Genomic DNA, 21,620 nt, shown 5'->3' with positions numbered 1-21,620 from the left:
GTATTTGGAAATTACTAACAAAAATGGGTCAAGAAGTTGGAACGGACAAAGCAAGAATGGCATTGGCTGGTTTAGGAAAAATTAATAGGAAAAAAACAAAAGCTGGTAAAAAAATTATTCGATTGAAAATAGAAATAGTTAAATATTGAAATAGTTCGATTGAACATTTTATGTCAACGTTTTGATAAAGACAAATCTGCAGATATTCTTAATTTTTTAAAGCAAATAGGTCAAAATATAAGAAAGAGATCTTTTTTATCTGAATAAATGCATTTTTATATTTTTTAAATAATATTATTATATGTTTAAGATATTATGTTATTATATTATTTTCAATACATTTAACATGTACCTATAATTTTGTATATAAATACATATATATATATTTTGTATCTACAATAATTTTTAATCCTAGAAAGGTACCTATTTAATTTAGTAGTTTGTTGATTATTTTCAATAAAATATGTAACATGTAATGCTAATATCCTATAGGGCAAGGCTATGTACTTATAAATACCTATACGACAAAAGACTGAATTTAAATCAAATATTAATTTGGAGACTATTTTTCCGGTAAGACTTTCCTGGACCTTTTTTTCCGGGGGCTTTTTTTTCCTAATATCCCTGAACTCGACGGGTCATTATAATATTATTTAGTATCTATCCCAAGGTACCTAATGTAATATCATAATTCAATAGTTCATAGTATATTATGTAATAAACACTCAAATTGTATTCTTTTGATGAGATGAACGTCGAATAAATTTAGCCCATCCCTTAATTATTTACTCGACACCCCACTGTTGCTTCATGCTAGCAGCATAATATTATTATTTATTTTTATTTCGTAAATGTTTAAAAACAAAAATTGGGCGCAAAGACATACAACTACACAAACGCCTAATATTATCGTGGAATCGAAAATTATTAAAACTATTTGAGGTTATGTAACATAAACGCACATTGTGCAGAATGTGCCATATTATTAATTATTATTCACTATTCAGTGATTGTGCGGCACGAGTTGTGATAGGCGGTTGCTGATTGAGTCGTGTGTTCCTATTATTTGAAATTGAATAATTTTTAATTTTACTTAGGTAGTTATGATTGATTCGTTCTAAGGTTGCAAATTCTAATACATTTTATTGCTTTGAGTAGATACAGTTTATATTGTTTGGAATTATAATCTCAAAATGGCGGAGTTTGTACAACGACGCAAAGAAGAATTGATTGTTGAAGTTCCAGTACTTCATAGTCACTTCAAGAAATCTGCAGTGAAGTAATAATATTTTATGAAACTTCAATGCCAATTAAATATTTTCTACCATTTGATTCATGTTACATACTATTAATCTAAATTGTTTGTATGCTTAAGTTTCCGTGCTATGTTTACAGAAATATATTGAATCAAAGAGAAAAATTTGAGTATAGATTGATGCGTCGAAACAAACAAAAGTCAGACTTTACTCTTTATATTACATTCTTGAAGTCAATCATCAAGAAAGTTAAAAAAGTAATAACGTACAACAATAATTCTAAAATTTGACTATCTTTGTAATATTATTATGTAATTTGCTATAATAGATGGGTTCAACAAATACTGAATCACTTAAGCTCATTAATCAGCATAATAACCGAATCATAGACCTTTATCGTGCGTCTCTAAAATATTTCAAAGATGATGTATCGCTTTGGAAAGAATACATAAAATTCCTGATGAAATGTGTAAGTAAAGACATTTTGTACTTTTTATTATAATTTACTCTACCTAATCTTAACGGATATACATTTAAAATATCAAAATGTATTAGGATTATTTAATATTTTAATTTATGGAACACAATAATTAACAACTTCTATTCACACCTGTCTTACTAGTTAATAACTATTAGAGTACTTAATGGTGAATTGACAATAGATTACTTCTTGTCAATTGAAAAATTTCTACTTTATTGAATTGCAATAACTTGAGACATTTTATTTTCTATTTTTTAGGATAAAGTAGCTTTGTTACGGACAGTTATAAACAGCGCCTTGTTATTACATGGTCACATTTCAGATTCACTTTACGTTTTTGCAGTAAAACAAGAATTTGAAGATTTAAAAAATATCCAAAAAGCTAGAGAATTGTATACTGATGGATTAAATGCACATAAAACTTCGTCAAAATTATATTTTGAAGCCTTTAAATGCGAACTTTCCTATTCAGAAATACTCACTCAAAAGGTTTTGAAATCTGGTAATATCTAGTTTAATTTTATACTATAATATTTTAATTGATAACTTAAATAAAATATATATTGAAAATAATGTAATAACACTAATGACTAATATTTTTTTTTTGACAGGAAAAGAGTTAAACCCAGAGGATCCTGCATTAAATGGATCTGTTGCCAATGTAATTTTTGAATCAGCTACCGAAAATGTGAAAAATGATCACAATCTTTACTTCAAAATGTACCAAGAAGCTATTCAACATAATTTTTCAATAGGTTTATCCGAAGAAATTAAAAAGTAATATTTTAATCTATAACTAAAATAAGTTTAGTTAGGTACTTATTATAAATTTAACTTTTATTTTTAATACTAAGTTTTAAGAAAATGTTTGATATTTGTTGTCCCTATTTATATCAAACACTCATTATAGAATAGCCTCTCTTTTTATTTCCCATTGTGTAGCTAAACTCTTCAGACTAGGTAGATTATGTCATTGTCATGGTACAAAATTGGTTACCTAAGAAGTGACCTGCTTTTTTTTTTGTAAACGTTCACTTACATTATTTTCTAGCCTTTTAAAGTGTAATTTGAATCATATAACTCGAAAAAAAATTTTCAAATGTGAATTAATTTGTTTTTTCTCTTAGATTCAAGTTATTGAAATTAAACTGTATTTAAAAATTAAAAGTATCATTCCAGTTAGTCTACACTCAGTTGTTCCGCTTATTAACCAAATTTTTAATCCAATAAATAATAACTTAAATATCTAAATATTCTTTGGATAAAAGTACTTTTATTTAAACACTGTACATAGTTAAAATAACTCCTTGCAAATAGTTGAGAAGCTGCTTCTGCAGTTGCTAAATTACTTAGAAGAGATTTTACAAGTATAATTTTTTTGATATACACAAGTTAAAATAACATCAGTGCATTATTAAATGGCATTAAGTACATTATTCGAAACTTATGCAATTAAAATATAGAAATACAGTCCATGTCTATAACATTCTTCGGGGCAACAAAGTTTCAGTGGCGTACACAGCCATTTTAAATGTAAATTACATCCTGAACTACAATTTAAAAAAAGGGGTGGGGGTGAACTTTCAATTTACTAGCTCAAATATATACTTGAAATTTTTAAGTGTATAAAAAATGCAAATATAAACATTCAGTAAAAATTGTATGTATCTAGGGTTATTTTTTTATATAAAAAAAAAATTAAGAATGTATTAAGGAGTAATTATAATACATAGATAGCAATTTAATATTATTTTTTGTATGTAAGCATCTCGTACTCGCATGTGTAATGTGACATTTGTTTATTAAATCTCCATAAATATTTTCAAATTTTAAGACTAGTGTGAAGAAATCTTAGAATTTTTATTATAATATTAAACAATTAAAATTGAGTTTTATTATTATAAATATACATATTTGTGTTCATCAGATTCAATATTAGACTGATATTTATGTATTATTTCAATCATAGAAGTAAGAACAAGTAGTGTAGTTTTTTAGAATATTTTGATTTTTAATCAAGTCATGAACAATTTTATACCAATTGTTGGTTCCAAAATGTTGATATTGTAAAACCCAATTTATGACACAAATAATGTTCTAATCCTTAAGTTTGATTATAAATAAATTTACTTAAATATTATAGTTAACAGCACAAAATTAATTTTGTTTTTTTTGTAACATTGTATTTTTCACAGTTTTATGTTGATTACATTTAGCAAGGATTCAAATTATTGGGATACTCTTGCTACAAATGAACTGTTGAGTAAATCTACCAACACAGAAAAATTTAAAATAACGTAAGAACTTAATTATTAATTATTAATGCCTAATTAATCTTTATTCATCTGTATTTTTTTCAGAAAATGTCTTGATATATATAACAATGCAATTACAGTACTTGATACAGACGAAATGTGGGACAAGTATTTGACCACTATTTTAAAAGTTACATCTGATACACAAAAAACAGAAGTTTATAAAAGAAACTTACTCAGACAATCTATGTTTAACGCCCACAAAAAAAATAAATTGAAACCAATTCATTATATTGAATGGGTAAGAAATTTGAATTCTGTTTTTTTTAATGAAACTTCAATTTTCTTACTATTCTTTCACCTTTATTATTTAGATGAATAAGTCAACATGTTCCATGACCAATGAAATTTTGAATTTGGCCATCGAAACATATCCAAATGATACAAGTATCATAGAAATGAATATAAAAAAGAAATTGAACGATACAGATGAACTAAAAGCTTACAATTTATTTAAATACAATGCCACTAAAGTTTCTCCCAGTATTTGGCTTAGAGTTGTTGATTATTTCTTAAATAAACCACAGATAACTGAGGTTTTCAATATGATATTTGGAAATGAAGCTGTTTGTACTAATGAAGTTAAACAAAAACTTGGAAATGAATATTTGTTGTGGTTAAGCAAAAACAAGTCATTGGACGATGCTCGAAATGCTTACAACAAATTAATCACCAATAGCAGTTGTGATGCAAGTCTATGCAAAACTTTAGTAACTTTGGAAACCGAACAAGAAAAAATAGACATCAGCAAGATCAGGCAACATTTTACATTAGCATGCATGCAGTTTGGTAAAACCGATATTGGTTAGTTAACACTATCTAGTTGTTTTTGTTTTATCATTGCTAGCATATTTGAAAAAAAAATTTTTTTTGCTTAGATTTGTGGATGGAACGAATTTACTTTGAGCTAAAGTATGGGTCACCAAAACTTGTTTCTAATACTTACCATCAAGCTTTAACAACTTTGAATAACGAGGAGTCTGATCAATTTGTTGAACAATATCCATCAAGAATTTCTACATTTAATAAAACTAGTAAATTATAATGATTACATAGTACTTACATTGACTAAAGATTATATAAGACACAAAATTATAGTTTAAAGACAACTCATTAAAATGAGTTATTTTTATAAGCGTTGATATGGAGTTCTTTTATGAATTCCATGATTTTCCATTTGTATTTTATCAGAATTTTTTTTTCAATAACTGTATGCGCCATCTGAAATTTAATTTACATTTAAATCGTCGACCAATTTAATACACAAATATTTTTATTTATACTGTATTACCTGTTAAATATATAAGCACAGCACCAAGTACCAACACATAAACTTGAAATAAGTATTGTACAAATTAAAATGATTGTATTTGGTGATCTATTTCGGAATAATATTTTTATAACAGGATCTTGCATTATTTGGGTCCATCTGGTTGATGGTCCAATCACTTTAAATATTAAACAATGGTTTGTATTTATAGATACATTATTATTATAAAACAGATTTTACAAACCTTTAATTTCTATTACATTTGTGACCCAAGTACTATTCATTTCTGTGCTCTTGACAACACATTTCCAAATGCCTTGAAAATGTATATTTTCTATCGTTATTGTATCCACATCAATCTACAAAATCCACCAGATTGAATAAAATTTTTATGTCATGTTTAAATCATAAAAATGATTTTAATACCGATGCAAGAGAATTAACTCCATAATTTTTCATCACATAACTATCATTTACGATCCATTCTTGTGACAACTCGTTAAATAAATAACTCAGTGTTGCTGCATTACATTTCACTCTAACTACATCTCCAATGTATACAGATATGGGTTTGTCATTTATAGCCACAGCTAACAGTTTCAACACAATTCTTTTAGATTCCAGCGGCTGTGCCACAAACGCATATACTCCTGAATCACGAATTGTACACGAGCTTATGACTGAAATGGACGCACAAAAAGTCATTTCACTGTAGGTCATAGAGTATGAATATTTGAGTACAAATGTAAGAGCTATATGTATAAAATATATATTTCTAACGCCTTAACCTTACTGCATTGTTATTTGTTGTTAATATAGGCGTATAGTAAATAGCATGTTTCACATTCATTTGAATTTACATTATGTGGCACAGGGGTGTAAGGCGATTTTGCCCGTTCTATTTTTTTATCTGCAAAAAACGCAATACAGATGTGCTCCGTGATATATATTGCCTTTCTAACAATTTTCCAATACACTTTAGAAATACAGTGGACGTGATGACTCAAAGTTCGACATCGACTTTTAATACATGACATTTTGTCATATTTTTTGCACAAACGTATTTTTCCAATATAATAAGTAGAATGTAGGTATAACATAAAGACATACAATTTTACCATTATACTCAACATTTCTTATTCCTTAAAATAACAAAAAAATTGCAATAATTCGTAAATTTTGTATTGCACAGAAATTGCTTATATAAACATTCAGTGAAAATGTCATGTATCTAGTTTTATTTAGTGTGTACAGGAATTTATTTAGTATACACATATACAAATAATTATAATATTTAAAAAAAAATATTGTAAAATCAATAGTCATTACAACCATCACTACACTTCGGAATTTAAAATGTGAAAATAGTTTATAATTCCATGTATTAGTAGGTACAGTCAAACTTGGTTAACTCAATATTTTAACCCGTATATTTTTAAATAGTGTATTGCAGAATTGTTAGAAGGACAAGACCTATATTTCATGGTACGTAGTCGTATTTCGTTTTTTGTAAGTAAAAAGGTATTACGAGCGCAATCGTGTTTCACTGGAGACATAGTTGAATAAATTCCCGATTAAATGGGTATTTACCTACTTTTTTGAAACAAAACTATATTGATATTATAATAAGTAATCACTCGAATATATATGTATAATGTTTATAACGCATATAATTATTATAATATAAAGAAGAGTATCGAAAGCAAAGCAACTTGTTGCGCTCATATCGAGGTGTACATTGAATTGCCTACTTGTTCAAATTCAGGGAGTAAACTAATATATTCGAAAATTCAAAACAGCATTTGCAACTTACGCGTATTCTTACTTAGTAATTACATATTACTTAAATATTTGATGCTGATAAAATTTAGTTAGATACAGCTTAAATACAGAAATGGAAATTTGATGAATAGCGTCATGTGTAACTTGAAAAAATAAATAACTGGGGTGATATCACCTTTCAGTGATGGTCGAATGATTTTGTCATCAAATATATTTGTGGTTAATTTTATAAACATTGAAAAGAGGACCATATGGTGAGGTGGAGGGATATATCCCACAGTAGTCCACCACTGTCGCATATTGAAATTCATACATTTCAAATTTTAATAATCATATCGAAAACCAATTAGTAGCAGTTACGGTGAAAAATGGGAAGAAACTATACAACTCACAGATCGACGAACATTACTGTAACATAATTTATAATATTTTCCTTTACCCAAAGTGCATCTGTTGTCGTCGTCTGCGACCGTCGACGTCACGGTCTTACCGTTTCGCAGCCAATCAAACCGGGTGCTCGGCGAATCGGCCAGGACGGCGTCCACGGTCGACCGGTCGCACATCACTGTCAACCGGTCGCCGACAGTGGCCACCGCGTTATGCGTTCGGCCTGCCAGCAACTTTCGTACCGCCGCCGCCGTCTTGTCGGACACCTGTCCGCACTCGTGTAGGTTGCACGCGCCGACCGCCGTGGCCGGCCCTAGGCACGGTCTGCCTGCCACGTTTGGCCTGGGACTGTCGCACCGCCTGCTCCGCACTCCCGTCCCGCCACCGCAAGATTTCGTGCACCGCTCCCACTCGCCCCAACCGCCCCATTTCCCGTCGCGGGGCGGACCGTCCACGTCCGGCAGCCGCCTCCACGGTTCGTCGCAGTTCGCCGTCCACTCGGTCCGACCGCCGCCCCGGTTGGCCACCGACAAATAACGGACTAACAGCGGCCGCTCTAGGTCCACGATCCAATGTCGCTCATGAATGCCTCCACAGTTCATTTGCAACACGCTCTCGTTCCAACTGCACAATAGTTTAATTAGCCAAATATTAAAACATAAGCATATTACTATGTAGTTATATAGCATTATAGTAATGTAGTTATCATATTAAGTGGTTTTTGGCAAGTTTCTTTTAAGAAGGAATTCGTTTAGGTCCAAATGAAACGAATTTCTGCTTATTTAATCATCAATGTTTTTTTTTTCATATATAAACTTGGGTATTTAACTTTTTAATTATACCTACTTATACGCATTTATAATTTATTATTTAATTTAAAAATATAATATTGTCTATTGAATATATTATTTTCTTTTATTCGTGTACATTTATTATTTTTTAATCAGTATAAATTAATATTATAACTACTATACTATTATTATACTATACTTGATAAAGATCACTAATTGGCAATATACACACTGAGAAAAAAATTTTAATTAAATTATTTACATATCTTATACCTATGTACTTAGATTAGAACTCAATATTTTTCTTTAGAATTTGTTCATTTCCTAGTTCTTTTTTTATGAAAAGGAATTCCTTCCAGAAATCTGTTCCTATTTTGAAACTCGTTCCTTCGACTACACTGATATTAATAAGTTATATTAAGTAATAGGTGGATAGTGTAAACGTTGCACTGTCATGATGTTTAGCGATACCTAAAACGAGAAAAGGGGCAAGGGCCTAGTGTGGTAGTATAATGGCCAAATGAGGGAGATCCCCATGACCTTTTTTTTAATGTTTAAGATCTGATAATCATAAATTATATTTTAAATACTCAAAATTCAAATAGTGCATGATAAAAAACATCCCCCTCTCCCATGACAAGATCATTTTTTTGACCATCGCTGCTAATGGATGCCATTTGGGTACTAAAAATGTATGATTTATATTAGTATTGTATAGTATTTAGAATATTGGATATTTGTATTATAGTCGACTTGGTTAACTCGAAATCGTTGATACCTCTAACTTTTCCCCCGTTATAAGAATTTCTTATTATTTTATAATCTTTGAAAGTATAAATCATACTTTTTGACTAGTCACTTCAACTCTGAGTTAACTAAGTCTCACTGTATTATTATTATTACATAATATTTTTTAAATATTAGGCAAGACGTAGGCATAGCCGCATAGGTAGGTATGTCCATAAGTACCCATATCTGAAAATGCAAAAGAAAAATAGTAAATCTTATTTTGTTACGATCTCCGTGTGGATATTGCAAGCGATCAAAGACGACTAGGTTAAGCGAGACAGCTCGGCGGGTCGTACAATATCGTTTACGCACTTTGCAACATTGAAATGATTTTAGGTGAAAAATATTTAACCACTCGTTAAGCGTGAAGTCTATAGTGCTAAGTCCAACCTCAAAAGGATTCTGGTCCAATTGCCGTTCGTCAATATTGCATCGGATTCGGACTCGTACTCTCCGAGCGATTTCTTCGGCCGCTTCCCTTCGAGCCACAACACCGCCCGTCTACCACCGATTTCTAGTAAGAGTCGTTCGCTAAGCACCCGACCCGTTAATGCGATACATGTGACCCCTGCCACAAACAAAATGACATATCACCCTGAGTTATAAATATTGAACAGCCCAAGTGGATAGGAAGTAATCTAAGAGTAATATACTAATACAATGTATACATATTAAGGTGTTTTTAGTGGTGATCACAACGTTCGTTACCTCCCCCCCTACTTACAATAAGCTCTCCCAAAATATATTTAATTTATATTATCTAAATAATTGATTAAGTATTAGGTCACTTAGATAGATTTTAGTTGATTAGGTACCTGCAGTGTGTTTATATGGTATATAAACACACTGCAGAAATTGATTTCAAGCAGCGTAGGTATCACTATGAAATGATAATAATTTAAAAAAATAAAAACATCTCACCTAGTCACCTCCCTTAACCTGCATGCCGCCGCTCAAAATAGCTAAATAGATATTTTGTGGGCAAACGAAATAAAACAAAAATGAAATTGAAAATGGCCTATTTTATATACTATTATACTTTTTTTTTCCTTTCAAAAAACCGGAAACGGGTGGGAACTGTTTAGCACAATACTACCACCCGATTCCGTGCATACACTATTATACCTATTTATACCTGTATGTTTCACGTGGAAAATGATTTCGGGCTTGGCCTTCGTCAGACTGGAGTTCGACCGGACGTTTATCGGCAAGTAAACGGATAAATTATGGGACTCGGAACTATGAATGAGACAATCTATGACAAAATATTATGACATTAGACAATGGTATAGTGAACAAAATACATAGACATTAAGACATAGGTAATGTACCATCATGCTATAATAATAATAATGCGTACGTAACAATTTCATTTAAATTGCTTTCGATCTAGTATGAGTAACTATACAAATCTATTTAAAAATATTCGATATTATACTGTTTTTTGAAATTGTTTTTGAAACTGTAATACTTAGATGAAACCTGATAATAATATTATGTTTAAATGTTATAGACTTACCTATACAACAAAACAAAACAATTGTTATATTAATTTTTTTAATTTGATATCGCAACCACCGCCTCCCGGTCCACATTTGTTTGATAACAATTTTCTCCAATTTTTACACATACTTAGAAGTTTCGGTAAAATACACCTATCTGTGGTAGGATTGTAGGAATATATAACGTACCTTCTTCGGTCGGGAACCGAGTGGCCACGTAACCACGGTCGGTTATCGTGGATAGTCCTACGAACGCGATGCGTCCACCGTTCCCGTTGGTGCTGTTGCTAAGTGCCCAACTGAATATCTCTCCGCCGGCAGCGGAGCTCATCGTCACGGTCCGAGCGGCCGCGGTTTGGCCGTCTCCGCCGAGGCTGTCGTCCCCAAACCGAAACAGCAACTCCGTCCACCGGCTGGCCATCAACAGATGCGGGTACACGATCTCGTCGTCGGCAGCCGCCGTGGCCGACTGCGACTCTCCAGCTCCGTTCCCACCCTTCACCCGGTACAACTTGATCTTTTCGTCGCCATCCGCGCCCACTTGGATCAGATCGTACGACGATGGGCGACCGGAGCGCCGGAAGTACAGCGATACACCCTCGTAGACGCCCGGCGTCCACCGCTTGAGCCGGATTCGCAGGCCCGACTGGCCCCTCCAATCGGGCAACACGTGCATCCAGTGGACGCCGCCGCCGCCGATCAGCAGCGTGTCTGAATCGTCGCCGTCGTCCGAACACCCGGGCACGTCGCACGAGTCTGTCTTGGCGGCGCCGCTGACGTGACACCAAGCGCCCGTCGGCTCTCTAGTTGGGTTCCGGCAGTAGTTGGACGCTCCCGACACCGATTTGTCGGGGAACGCGTAACCCGCACCGGTGTGCGACGCCTGCAATATCAAGAAGAGCCACCTCTTAGGTCGGTAAACGTTAGTCTTTCGCTATCATAGTAACCGTTGCCGCCGTGGGTTACCTAACGCGGTTCTATAACCTATAACCAAATCCAAAACCTGACTTCTATATTATACATTCTAATTTATGTGCATAATATGGCACTAGCTGTTGCCTATTTCAAAAGAAAGTCGAAATTAATCACACTTAGCAGTGATCCTTATACGCAATTCGATTAAATATTCAAAAACGTGCAGTTACCTACCCATTTCAAGCATGTGCGGTTGGACACGGTCTTGTTGAGCTTGCCCACGTAGTCGGTCGCGATTCCGGCCACGCTGCATTCTGTAAAAAACCAAAACGCGTTACTACAAGATACATTATATTATATTTATTACGAAGAGCATGTTGCTGCTGCGATCAACAATCGAATCTGGATCATGAAAGTCATGGAAATACGCAACTGTTTTATTATAATAATATGATTTTCTTTTAATCCAAAAAAGCACTCATTCGCCCGATGTTTAAAATCGAGACTACCAAAAACACATTATAGGTAGAACCTATATAATATTATCACCCGATCAATATGATCATCCTAACATTCTTAACACTGTTATTAGGTCCAAGGCTATATAACAGGTAGTTTTTTATTTACCGTTGCACCGATACCTATACAACTATTGTTTTAATAAACATTTTTTTTTTTGAAAAACTGATTATATCATTGAATATGACAATCGTGGGTGTATTATATTGATATTATGTGCTAACAGTTTTTGGAAACATTGTTGGGGTGAGTATGCCAACCGGAACGCGGCCAGGCGGGCTGGTATATAATATATAACTATATATTATTATGTCATTATAGTGATATAATTATTATTCTCTTCAAAAAAATAGAGAACAATTTTTTATTGATTGATAGACCTAACCCGATTGTATGAATGTATTTAGCTTGATTTTTTTTTACTAAGCGTTGGCCCGGTACTCACTTGTATTTCGACACTTCCGGACGTGACACGATCGTTTTTCGACGGCAGAGTTCTTCCGGTCACCGACGGCCACGTAACAATACGGACCCTTCGGATCTTTAGTCGGATTCCGGCAATAGTTTTTGGCTTTTACGTAACTCTGATCTATCAATGCACTCTCCTTAACCGACTTACCGACGGAAATAGGGTTTTTATTTTTAGCAAAAATGTGTATATTATGTTTTAATGTTACTTATTATATTATATTTATTTATATCCTATACTGGCCCGTTTTATTTTCGAGCTGAATTTCAAACTCACTGTGCGCACCGACGAAATGTTCCAAGGGACGCATGGATCTCCGTCTCCTGTGATCCACTGAGTTCCACGATAGTTTTCTCCCGATTCTGATATCACGCACTCAGGCAACGCCGCCTCGGGGAGCGGGTACACTGTAAAAAATGAAACAATTTGTGTCGATTTTTTTTTTTTAAGTTATACCTATTCGATAAAAAATGTAATCGAATTTGACGAGCTTTTCAGCTGGCCGTCCTCGATATTTATCGTATCTACAGCTTATTCACAGCTACATAATATCGATATTAAAAATATTATTTCGCTTAATTTATTGCGAAGATCATAATAAACATTGTCATAATAGTCATTGAAATAATCTCTATTAATTATCACAGAAATGTATAGCATATTATGCAGTTTAAAATGTTTAAATTAACCATTGAATATGTAGTAGTGCAGTCTTTGCAAATAAGTACACTGCAGTTTAAGTGCAATAAGAAAACGTTGTTTAATAAAATGCGTACCTATTATAAAGTGTTTTAGAGGAATGTTGAAAAAAGCCCCCCGTCGAGAGCACAACCTATTTGAAATTAAGTATTGAGATAACGTAGTATTTTTTTTATCGTCAGTTCAAAATATCGCGACACTATTTGCGCTTTAAGCTTCTCGGAGGATAATAACAATCGATTTTTAATAGATTTATGGGAATGCGGCGAAGTTAAGTGTACCGTCGATCATTCAATCAATAATCCGTACACTGCCTGTGATTCCAACTAAAAATCTTAGGTTATAAAAATGTCTATAAGTGTGAATAATATATATATACATACATTCTGGCCCGCTGCAATACAACGTCCAGTGGGCGATGGTTTTTGATCCGATGGCGAACCAATGGAATAACCTCAACTTGAAGTCACTTATGTTCAACATTATCGTCGGATTCTTTTCGCGTTCGTTTGTAACTTGTATTTGTAATGTTTTGTCTGCGATTCTAAAAACAAAATCCTATGCTGAATACATACTATGGGTACACGTCTACACGCGTCTATAAATTAATAATTATATATAACAGTTTTTTTTTTATTATGTTGAATGTTGCAACATTTAATTTTACTTACAAAAGTTTTAATTTCATCTTCGTGAGCAGAATATTATTCTAAGTATTTTGATACATAAAATCGAATTTAGGATGAGTAAGTTATGAGTTATACGTATTTAAAGTTTAGATGAATAGAGTAGTGGACCAACATTTTGTAGAGTAACCGTGTGGCGTGTACGACTTCACTATGTTCATCTAAACTTTAAATATATTTTATAAGTTATAACTCATAAACTACTGGTCTTAGATTCTATTTTTATGTATCAAAATACTTAGAAAAATATTCTGCTTATTTGGGCTTTGGAGTATGAAATTAAATATGTATGTTTTGATCCAAAAAGGTAAAAAGACCTAAAAAATGTCGATAGAATATTATTTTAAAAATCACTAGAAACCATGTAAAAAATTGTTTTTTAAAAACATTTGTACTTTTTGAAATTATGAGTGATCAATGATAAAATAATCACCCCGTACAGAATAATGATTGAAATATCAATAGTAATAATTTTAATAACCTATACTTTTACTAACATTTAATATATACAAAGTGATATATAATATGTATGTATATATATATTTAAATATTTAACTGCTTAAAGCTGTATACGGTATGAGTATTTAGAAATTCCTTTTTAAGAAGATAATGTTTCTAAATGATTCCGTTTTATGAAATTGTAAAAATAGAAAATACTATAAATTAAATACGTAATCTTGTATTGGTGCCATTTCCAATAAGATATTATGTCCGTTTCATACGACTGATTAAAAATCATTTGTTCTTCACTATTCGGTTTTTCTATGTAAATGATTTTTATTTGCTGGACAGGCCGAGCTGCAAAAGTTATCTGAGATAAAACAAAAAACAAAAAATTGTTAAATATCTTTTATTTTATAGTTATTATTCTAGTATCAAATATGATATATGTTTGCTCTACAGTAGGTACTTCTGGTACCTATATAATTATATAAATACTTAACAGACAACGACAAACGAGAAACAATAATTAATTTCGAAATAACTACTTAAAAACTATTGTACCATACTACCATCATATTATTTTTATACATTTTTATAAATACTTTTATAATGAAAAATAAATAATAAATAATTATTCATAAAAATTATGAACTTATGCTGAGTTTAAGTGTGTGATATACATTGTACACCATTAATGACTCAAATTTCTTTTAATTTAACAAAAAGTAGTAAATTATGGTTAGTAATATTACGGAAAGTATAAAAATTAAATGTAAAATTAATGTTTCCAAAGTTGGGTTTGTCGGCACACTTAAATTGTAACTTTCAATTATAATAAAAATAAGTCTTAACTAACAATTAGACGCGGCGTTTGCCTTGTTGGTGCCGTGTAGTAGGTGACGGACGCCGAAATCACAGCCCGGACGGAAAACGACAATTCGGAAGTGGATACAATGGTTTTCTTCAACGGGAACATCCTGTAGGCGTCTTGGCTATTGGTCAAGTGCTCTTCTTGTCCTACGAAACCAAAAAGACAATGCACTCCGCTACAGCAATGCACTCGTGAGGCTAGGTTATGGGAACGTGCTCGCGAAATGCGTTTCTAAGTCTAATATAATATAATAAAATGTACACGATACGGTCAGTGGCGAATTCGAAAGATTTGCCGCTATAAGGGAACCAATAATTAAATGGGGTATTAATAAAGCCGGATTCACAGCTATACGTCGTGGGTCGAGTCCTGCGAAGTCGTGGTACCTATGGTCACAACTGGTTACCATATTGGTTTAAATAATGAGCTGTGGTCAGTTCTTGGCATACCCGGTTGCAATACTTGGTTATGATATATGATCCAAAAAAAGTAACGTTCAATCACAATGCGATTTGATCGACACCACACGACGTAGCTGTGAATCCGGAATATCGACGATGACTGATTATCGTTCAATTTATAAACAAGTTTAGCTCACTAGGCACTACTCACTGATTACCGATCCGGTATCTCGGTATATCGATATATATAGGTAACAGAAAATTAATTGATTATTATATTAATCAATCACAGCCACCACTGCGGCGAAGGATCACACTAAGCGAAATATTTACCGGCCGTTCGCAAGTCGCAGTCTGCAAATCGTACGGCCACCGGAGCGGCCGCAGAGTGACCACCGGTGAAGCTCAAATATGCCACCGGTGATAGAGTGGCGTTCAGCTCTAGGGTAGACACCTCTCTTGCAGCACTTGGATTCCCGGCCGTCAGCACAACGAAACCGTTCCGCCACGACACGTCTACGCGAACGACTTGTGCGGTTCCGGACCTGGCGAACACGTCCACCGGAACCGGCAACTCAAACCCGTCGCCGGGCGAACCGATCGGATACGCGGTTAGCGACATCCGGAACAAGGTCTGGACCGTTCGGTCCACCGCCGGGTCCCAAGTCTTGAGCTCAAAACTCACGAGGCCGCCACCGTCATCGTCACTATTTGAGGTCGGTATCGAGGTGAAATGTCCGTGTGCAGACGTCCCGCCGCCGTTAATCAACGTCCAGTGGCAAACGCCGTCATCGCAACCGGAAGTATCGCAATAATCCGGAACGATGGCGCCATCCACGGACGAATAACACCACGGACCGCCCGAGTCGCCCGTTGGGTTCCGGCACCGGTTTCCGGCCGCCGACCGGCCACCGTCGGGGAATTTCGAATCAGCTGTGGGTGAGTCCTGCACGTCCGACCACTTGGAACACGGGTAACCGGATTTGGTCACGTTGACGTTACCGCCGTACTCCACTCCCGGACCAGTCATCCGGCACTCTTAATATTTTTATTTATTTTTATAATATTATGTAGGACACATCACATTCAAAACCGTAAATGTACAGTAATACGTGAAAAATTAATTATTATCTTCATAACTTAATTATTATTTTTAAATTCTATTAAATGTTTTTTTTGTGTACGAAACACACTGAAAATTAAACAGTTTGTATTATATTGATATTTCATCTAAACTGCAATTAAATCGTTTAGACCACAAAGATTGAGCTTGCCGTTATGTTTTTATAATAATCTATAAAACATAAAATTATACCATAGCATATTACTTTTTACATAACACAAAGGCACGGCACACATTTCCACAGGACTGTTCTCGTTGTAAGTGTAGCACCAGAGATCATCTCGGGTTCCATTAGGATTGCGGCAAAAATTCTTGGCCAACACCCTTGACCCGTCTGCGAAACTTGAATCAGGCTCGGTCTACGATCAACATCGATTCGTTACCACATTATAATGCCAATTAAATACTAATAAGTAAGTAATAATTAATAAGCATTAAATAACTATAGGTCCTAATTGTTTATATTCTAATTAAATGGGCTTTGGGGTTGGGCAGCAGTCTAATTAAGTAACAATTATAGGTATCAAAAAAACTTAGGTATCCATGTTATATTAGTAATTTGTAACTTAAATTTAAAGTTATCTCATAATGTAGCCTTTTACAATTTTGACTTAAACTTTAAAATATAAAATATAGGTACACGTATAGTTATAATTACCTAATAAGTTACATTATTGTATTATTATTATTATAATCTATAATATAATATTACATTAAAATGGATGTTGGTCTGTCTGTAATTAGTATAAACTTACACAGTTACACTGAACTGATTTCTATAAATGGTACATAAATGAATTCCTTAAGCCCTGGAAGGTGTTTGGACACCCCTCAAACCAAATAAAAAATTCAATCTTTAATTTTGATAAATTTTAAAGGGAATTAGACAAACAAAAATATGTGTTTCTTTAAGAACTATTTTAATATTATATAAAGTCCTACACTAATTCGGAAAGAAAATAAATTTAGTTTTTAATAATGTACTTATTATCCTATTATATTTTTAATTATTTATAAAACTGTTATTCTTATAGCACCATTGATATCGAATGTAACAAACAAAATATTTAGTAATAATTATTAAATTATTGTGACCGATGATGATAACTATGTAGGTACTATAATGTATATTAATATTTTTAAATAATATTATTGTTATTATTATCCTATTACAGTATACATGCAATTTATATTTTTATCTTGCGGCTCCGTGCCATCGTGTGTCTGTGTTATTTGTTTTTCCAGCCGGAATTTGTGTTGTATTTATTTAGATATTAATATATCACAATGATGTTTTTTTTAAATATATTGATACGTTGGATCTTAAATATCCATGTACATTTATTTTAAAACATATTATTTTTTATCAATTGAATTTAAATCATTTTTCATTAAATCGTCGTCGAAGAAACAAGGCAGATAAAATAAACATTGAAATAGTAATAATATTATCATAGTCTTATTCTTGAATTTATTATTTAAACTAATTTATATAATACTTTAAAGTGTATTTATTATTTTCTATTTTCTATTTTAAAAATTATTATTTGCTTTTATTTTTATTTTTAAATTAAAATTATGTTTACAGTATGTATTTTATACATGTACGATTTAAGTTACATAAAAATTACTACTTTTAATTAAATAAATAAAAAATGTTTCATTACAATATTTGAAGAGTATATTATGAACTTAGTGGTAGTATATGTAAAACAGAGAAATATTGCAATCAATTAACAAATAAGTATATACCTATATTATCTGAACACNAAAAAAAAAAGTACAAAATACGCCACTGTAGCTGTGTGATACACTGATACCTAAGTTTTAGGTTTAGCGGCGGCTCAGCAGAATAAAATTAAGAACTAAAAATATTATACGTATGTACTATACATATTACGTATATCGTATTCTTACTCCGATCGAATTCCACTGTCGACACAACGACTTGAACTTAGTGGTAAACACGTTGCCCCGATATTCGATTCCGGAATGGGTCAATTTACATTTTCTGATGTATAGTTTCGATGTGAAACAAGGATCTCCGATTGAAATACAGGACAATGCGATGAAAAACGCTTTTATCGCGTTCATTTCAGTAAACAATTCGGTTGTTTTTACACAATTTCAAAATTCACTTGATATTATTAAAATTGCAAGTCTTCAAAAAAAAAACCCTTGCTAGTTTATAGTCTATAAACGAACGCTACGATGACGACGTCAAATATCGAAATTTATAAGATAAACATGAGTGGCAAATTTCAAGTTTGTAGATTTTTTAACTTTAAAACATCATTCGTTAGGTAGCTCGAATGCCGTTGCCATGTTAAACGTTTTTAATCGCGATACAACTCGAGATGATAATCGAATTTATTTCGACATAGATCTTGAAAAACCGTAAACAACAGGTGTGTAAAATCAGCTCTTGTCGTTCGAAAATTTAAAAAAAAATACCTAACAACGACCTGGCGAACAATAAAATAAATAATAAATACATTGGCAGATATTGCACAAAGTACTATATGTATATATCTAACCAATTCGTTATTGTAAGGGTTCGGTATTTGGATTTGTATTTGAAGGAATTTATTAAAAAGTTCTCGACTTATAATTTAAGGGGACTTTAAAAAAAACATAACGTCAATTTTTTATCCAAATACTCTCATAATATGCCAGAATAAGTTGAACCATTTACCATATAATATGAATATTAAAATAATATAATTCTATGTACTTATATATATTATAATATTGGTATGCACATGATAATAATATGTTGTCGTTACTGCATCAGATAAATTTTAGCTACATAAACATTTTTACGTTTTTTCCTTCCATAAATACGCATTCAATAAAGCTATCATTACACTCAAATAAACAAAACCAATAAAGCTATAGTTAAACCCAAATCCCCGGATTAAATCAAAAATATATTTTCCGCATATTTTTTTAAATATTGTTGTTTTTAATCTAACAAGTCTTTAAAAGATGACCTTTAAAAAAAGCAAATGATTAGTATTTTTAACCGTTTGTTCAATTGGGTGTCACCCTTTTTTTAATGTCTCAGTGCTCTTTATTCCTGTTATTCTTGTTACACTCACGGCATATTACGTTTATTCGTTTCGTGTGTGTTAATCTTAAAACGCGCTAACTTGATACATTTCGTTTACTGCAAACACAAAAAATATTAAATTATTAGAATTAGAATTATTATATGGAGCCATGGAGGTATATGCAAACGTGTTTTTCGAATTTGTTATTTGTTCCATTCAATATCCTCACCACGCCTATCGTTTCCACCAAATCTAAATTATCGATGATTAACCGATGATTACTATATGATATATGATAATCAATAATATTATATAGTATTATTATATTATGAATAATCACTGCGAGTTTATTAATTATTTATTTTCGTTGAAAAACGTTTTTTTACGTGCGGTAAGTCTACGCCGCATCAGTGCAATAACGACTTAGTGTAGCAATTATACGTAGCTATAATATACTCGTATTATTTTATACCCTTATCTACCACCCTAAAAAAAAAATTGAATTACATTATATAATCAAATTATGTTTTACTTCGTATAAAGAGCTAAATATCCAATAAATGATATTATTATGAACCTGGTGCTTATCAGTTATCGAGTACAAATTCATAAGATTTAATGAATTAGTATTATCTTATGTTAATTGTTATATTATAATTATTATTATTTAATGATTATATTTAGTAAAATTACCAATACGATTTAAGATTTTTACAAAGATATGACACACCTGACATAAAGATAAAATTACTAAATGTAGGGTTTCAATTCAAACACAGTTTTAAATATTAGTGTAAATATAATAAATTGATTATATACTATCAGACTATGTGCTCTCTAGTCGATTTTTTTTCAATAAGTGTTGATGTTTAAGCTAATAAACGTATTATTTTAAATATTGTACATTTGTATGATATCTATAAAGATTATACACTGTGCTCAGTAATATTATACCTAACTATAATACATGTCTACATAAATTACTACTTACAGCCCGCTTTACATCTAAAATATCTTAATTCATAACCGCCGAGAGAGCACGGAATAATATTAAATAGTCGTTTTAAAGTTTGATGAAAGTTTAAATTTCATACTTGTGAATTATAACTTTGGGTTTTGAAACGATAAAACGTCTTAGGGTGCATGTTACGCGTGTTTAGAACAGACGTGTGTGATGGCAGATGTGTGATTGAGCGTGTTACGATTGACGAATAAATTATATCTGCCTAAACAATTGTGAGGTAACTGACCAATAGTTTTCAAAGGTGTATACTATCCCAAATAATAGCCGTCTAGAATAGCCTGCCGTCCTCGCAGTAATAGGGCTGGCAGCCGCCTACGCCATATATACCGGCGATGAGGTGACGTGATGAGATTTATCACAAGTATGCGTATACCTATACGCTACCTATATACACCGGCGTCCGCGGTGCGTAAAAAACAAGTGCAATTTTTTATCGTATTACCGCCGGGCCGCGGACACTAAACGTATCCGTTATCCGTCCGTTTATAAAATACTATAACGCGACGGCTGTTATCCCGCTGCAGAAACTCTGCTGGAAACGAGTGCGCACCTCTTGTGCAATAATATATAACTTGCGCGGCGGCGCACGTGGGTCGGTCGTACATAGAACACACCAAAACATGTGTACATATATATATATAAATATATGAACGCGTTTAGGTGCAGTATAAATAATAACATTAATTTAACGGTGTAGGTACGAGAGACGACGATGTGTGCGGACGATAAAGAACGAGAAAGAGACGGTGAGAGAGTGAGCGTGTCGGGCGCGCGCGCGCACGTGTGTGTGTGTGTGTGTGTGTGTGTGTGTGTGTGTGTGTGAGAGAGAGAGGGAAAACAACG

At 32.7% G+C, this 21,620-nt stretch overlaps 2 protein-coding genes across 3 annotated transcripts; one reads left to right on the top strand and one right to left on the bottom strand.

The window, feature by feature from the left end:
* The first annotated feature begins 978 nt into the window (after positions 1 to 978).
* LOC111036269 (U3 small nucleolar RNA-associated protein 6 homolog) lies at positions 979 to 5,187 on the top strand. Of its 2 annotated transcripts, XM_022318253.1 has the most exons (10): positions 979 to 1,097; positions 1,159 to 1,279; positions 1,396 to 1,513; positions 1,585 to 1,725; positions 1,996 to 2,239; positions 2,349 to 2,514; positions 3,933 to 4,034; positions 4,098 to 4,293; positions 4,367 to 4,856; positions 4,931 to 5,187. In XM_022318253.1, exons 2-10 carry the CDS (start codon positions 1,194 to 1,196, stop codon positions 5,095 to 5,097), a joined length of 1,710 nt encoding a protein of 569 aa, XP_022173945.1. In that variant the 5' UTR covers positions 979 to 1,097; positions 1,159 to 1,193; the 3' UTR covers positions 5,098 to 5,187. The 2 variants fall into 2 exon arrangements, with proteins under 2 accessions (XP_022173945.1, XP_022173944.1); XM_022318252.1 differs by having other exon boundaries at positions 997 to 1,279.
* A 124-nt stretch (positions 5,188 to 5,311) lies between these two features.
* LOC111036262 lies at positions 5,312 to 16,607 on the bottom strand. Its single transcript, XM_022318234.1, has 14 exons — positions 15,911 to 16,607; positions 15,162 to 15,322; positions 14,533 to 14,672; positions 13,559 to 13,719; positions 12,753 to 12,883; positions 12,453 to 12,621; positions 11,723 to 11,802; positions 10,763 to 11,456; positions 10,207 to 10,326; positions 9,462 to 9,639; positions 7,544 to 8,115; positions 5,749 to 6,002; positions 5,567 to 5,681; positions 5,312 to 5,500 (listed from the first exon to the last, which is right to left on the bottom strand). The coding sequence occupies exons 1-14, from the start codon at positions 16,605 to 16,607 to the stop codon at positions 5,340 to 5,342; spliced, it is 3,633 nt and encodes a 1,210-aa protein (XP_022173926.1). The 3' UTR covers positions 5,312 to 5,339.
* Between the last annotated feature and the right edge of the window lie 5,013 nt (positions 16,608 to 21,620).

This window comes from Myzus persicae, unplaced genomic scaffold (assembly GCF_001856785.1).
Source record: "Myzus persicae strain clone G006 unplaced genomic scaffold, MPER_G0061.0, whole genome shotgun sequence".
NCBI lineage: Eukaryota > Metazoa > Arthropoda > Insecta > Hemiptera > Aphididae > Myzus > Myzus persicae.
This window is presented reverse-complemented; position numbering and strand designations above follow the sequence as displayed.

Bases quoted from the DNA above. Each gene is read 5' to 3' on its own strand.
- LOC111036262 (XM_022318234.1), bottom strand. From the start codon at position 16,607: ATGACTGGTCCGGGAGTGGAGTACGGCGGTAACGTCAACGTGACCAAA. The intron at 15,323-15,910 runs GTAAATATTTCG...TTGGTTTCGTAG, and splicing joins CTGCGACTTGCGAACGGCCG to GACAAGAAGAGCACTTGACC. The intron at 11,803-12,452 runs GTGAGTACCGGG...GGTTTTTTACAG, and splicing joins CCGGAAGTGTCGAAATACAA to AATGCAGCGTGGCCGGAATC.
- LOC111036269 (XM_022318253.1), top strand. From the start codon at position 1,194: ATGGCGGAGTTTGTACAACGACGCAAAGAAGAATTGATTGTTGAAGTT. The intron at 1,726-1,995 runs GTAAGTAAAGAC...TCTATTTTTTAG, and splicing joins TAAAATTCCTGATGAAATGT to GATAAAGTAGCTTTGTTACG. The intron at 2,240-2,348 runs GTAATATCTAGT...TTTTTTTGACAG, and splicing joins TCAAAAGGTTTTGAAATCTG to GAAAAGAGTTAAACCCAGAG.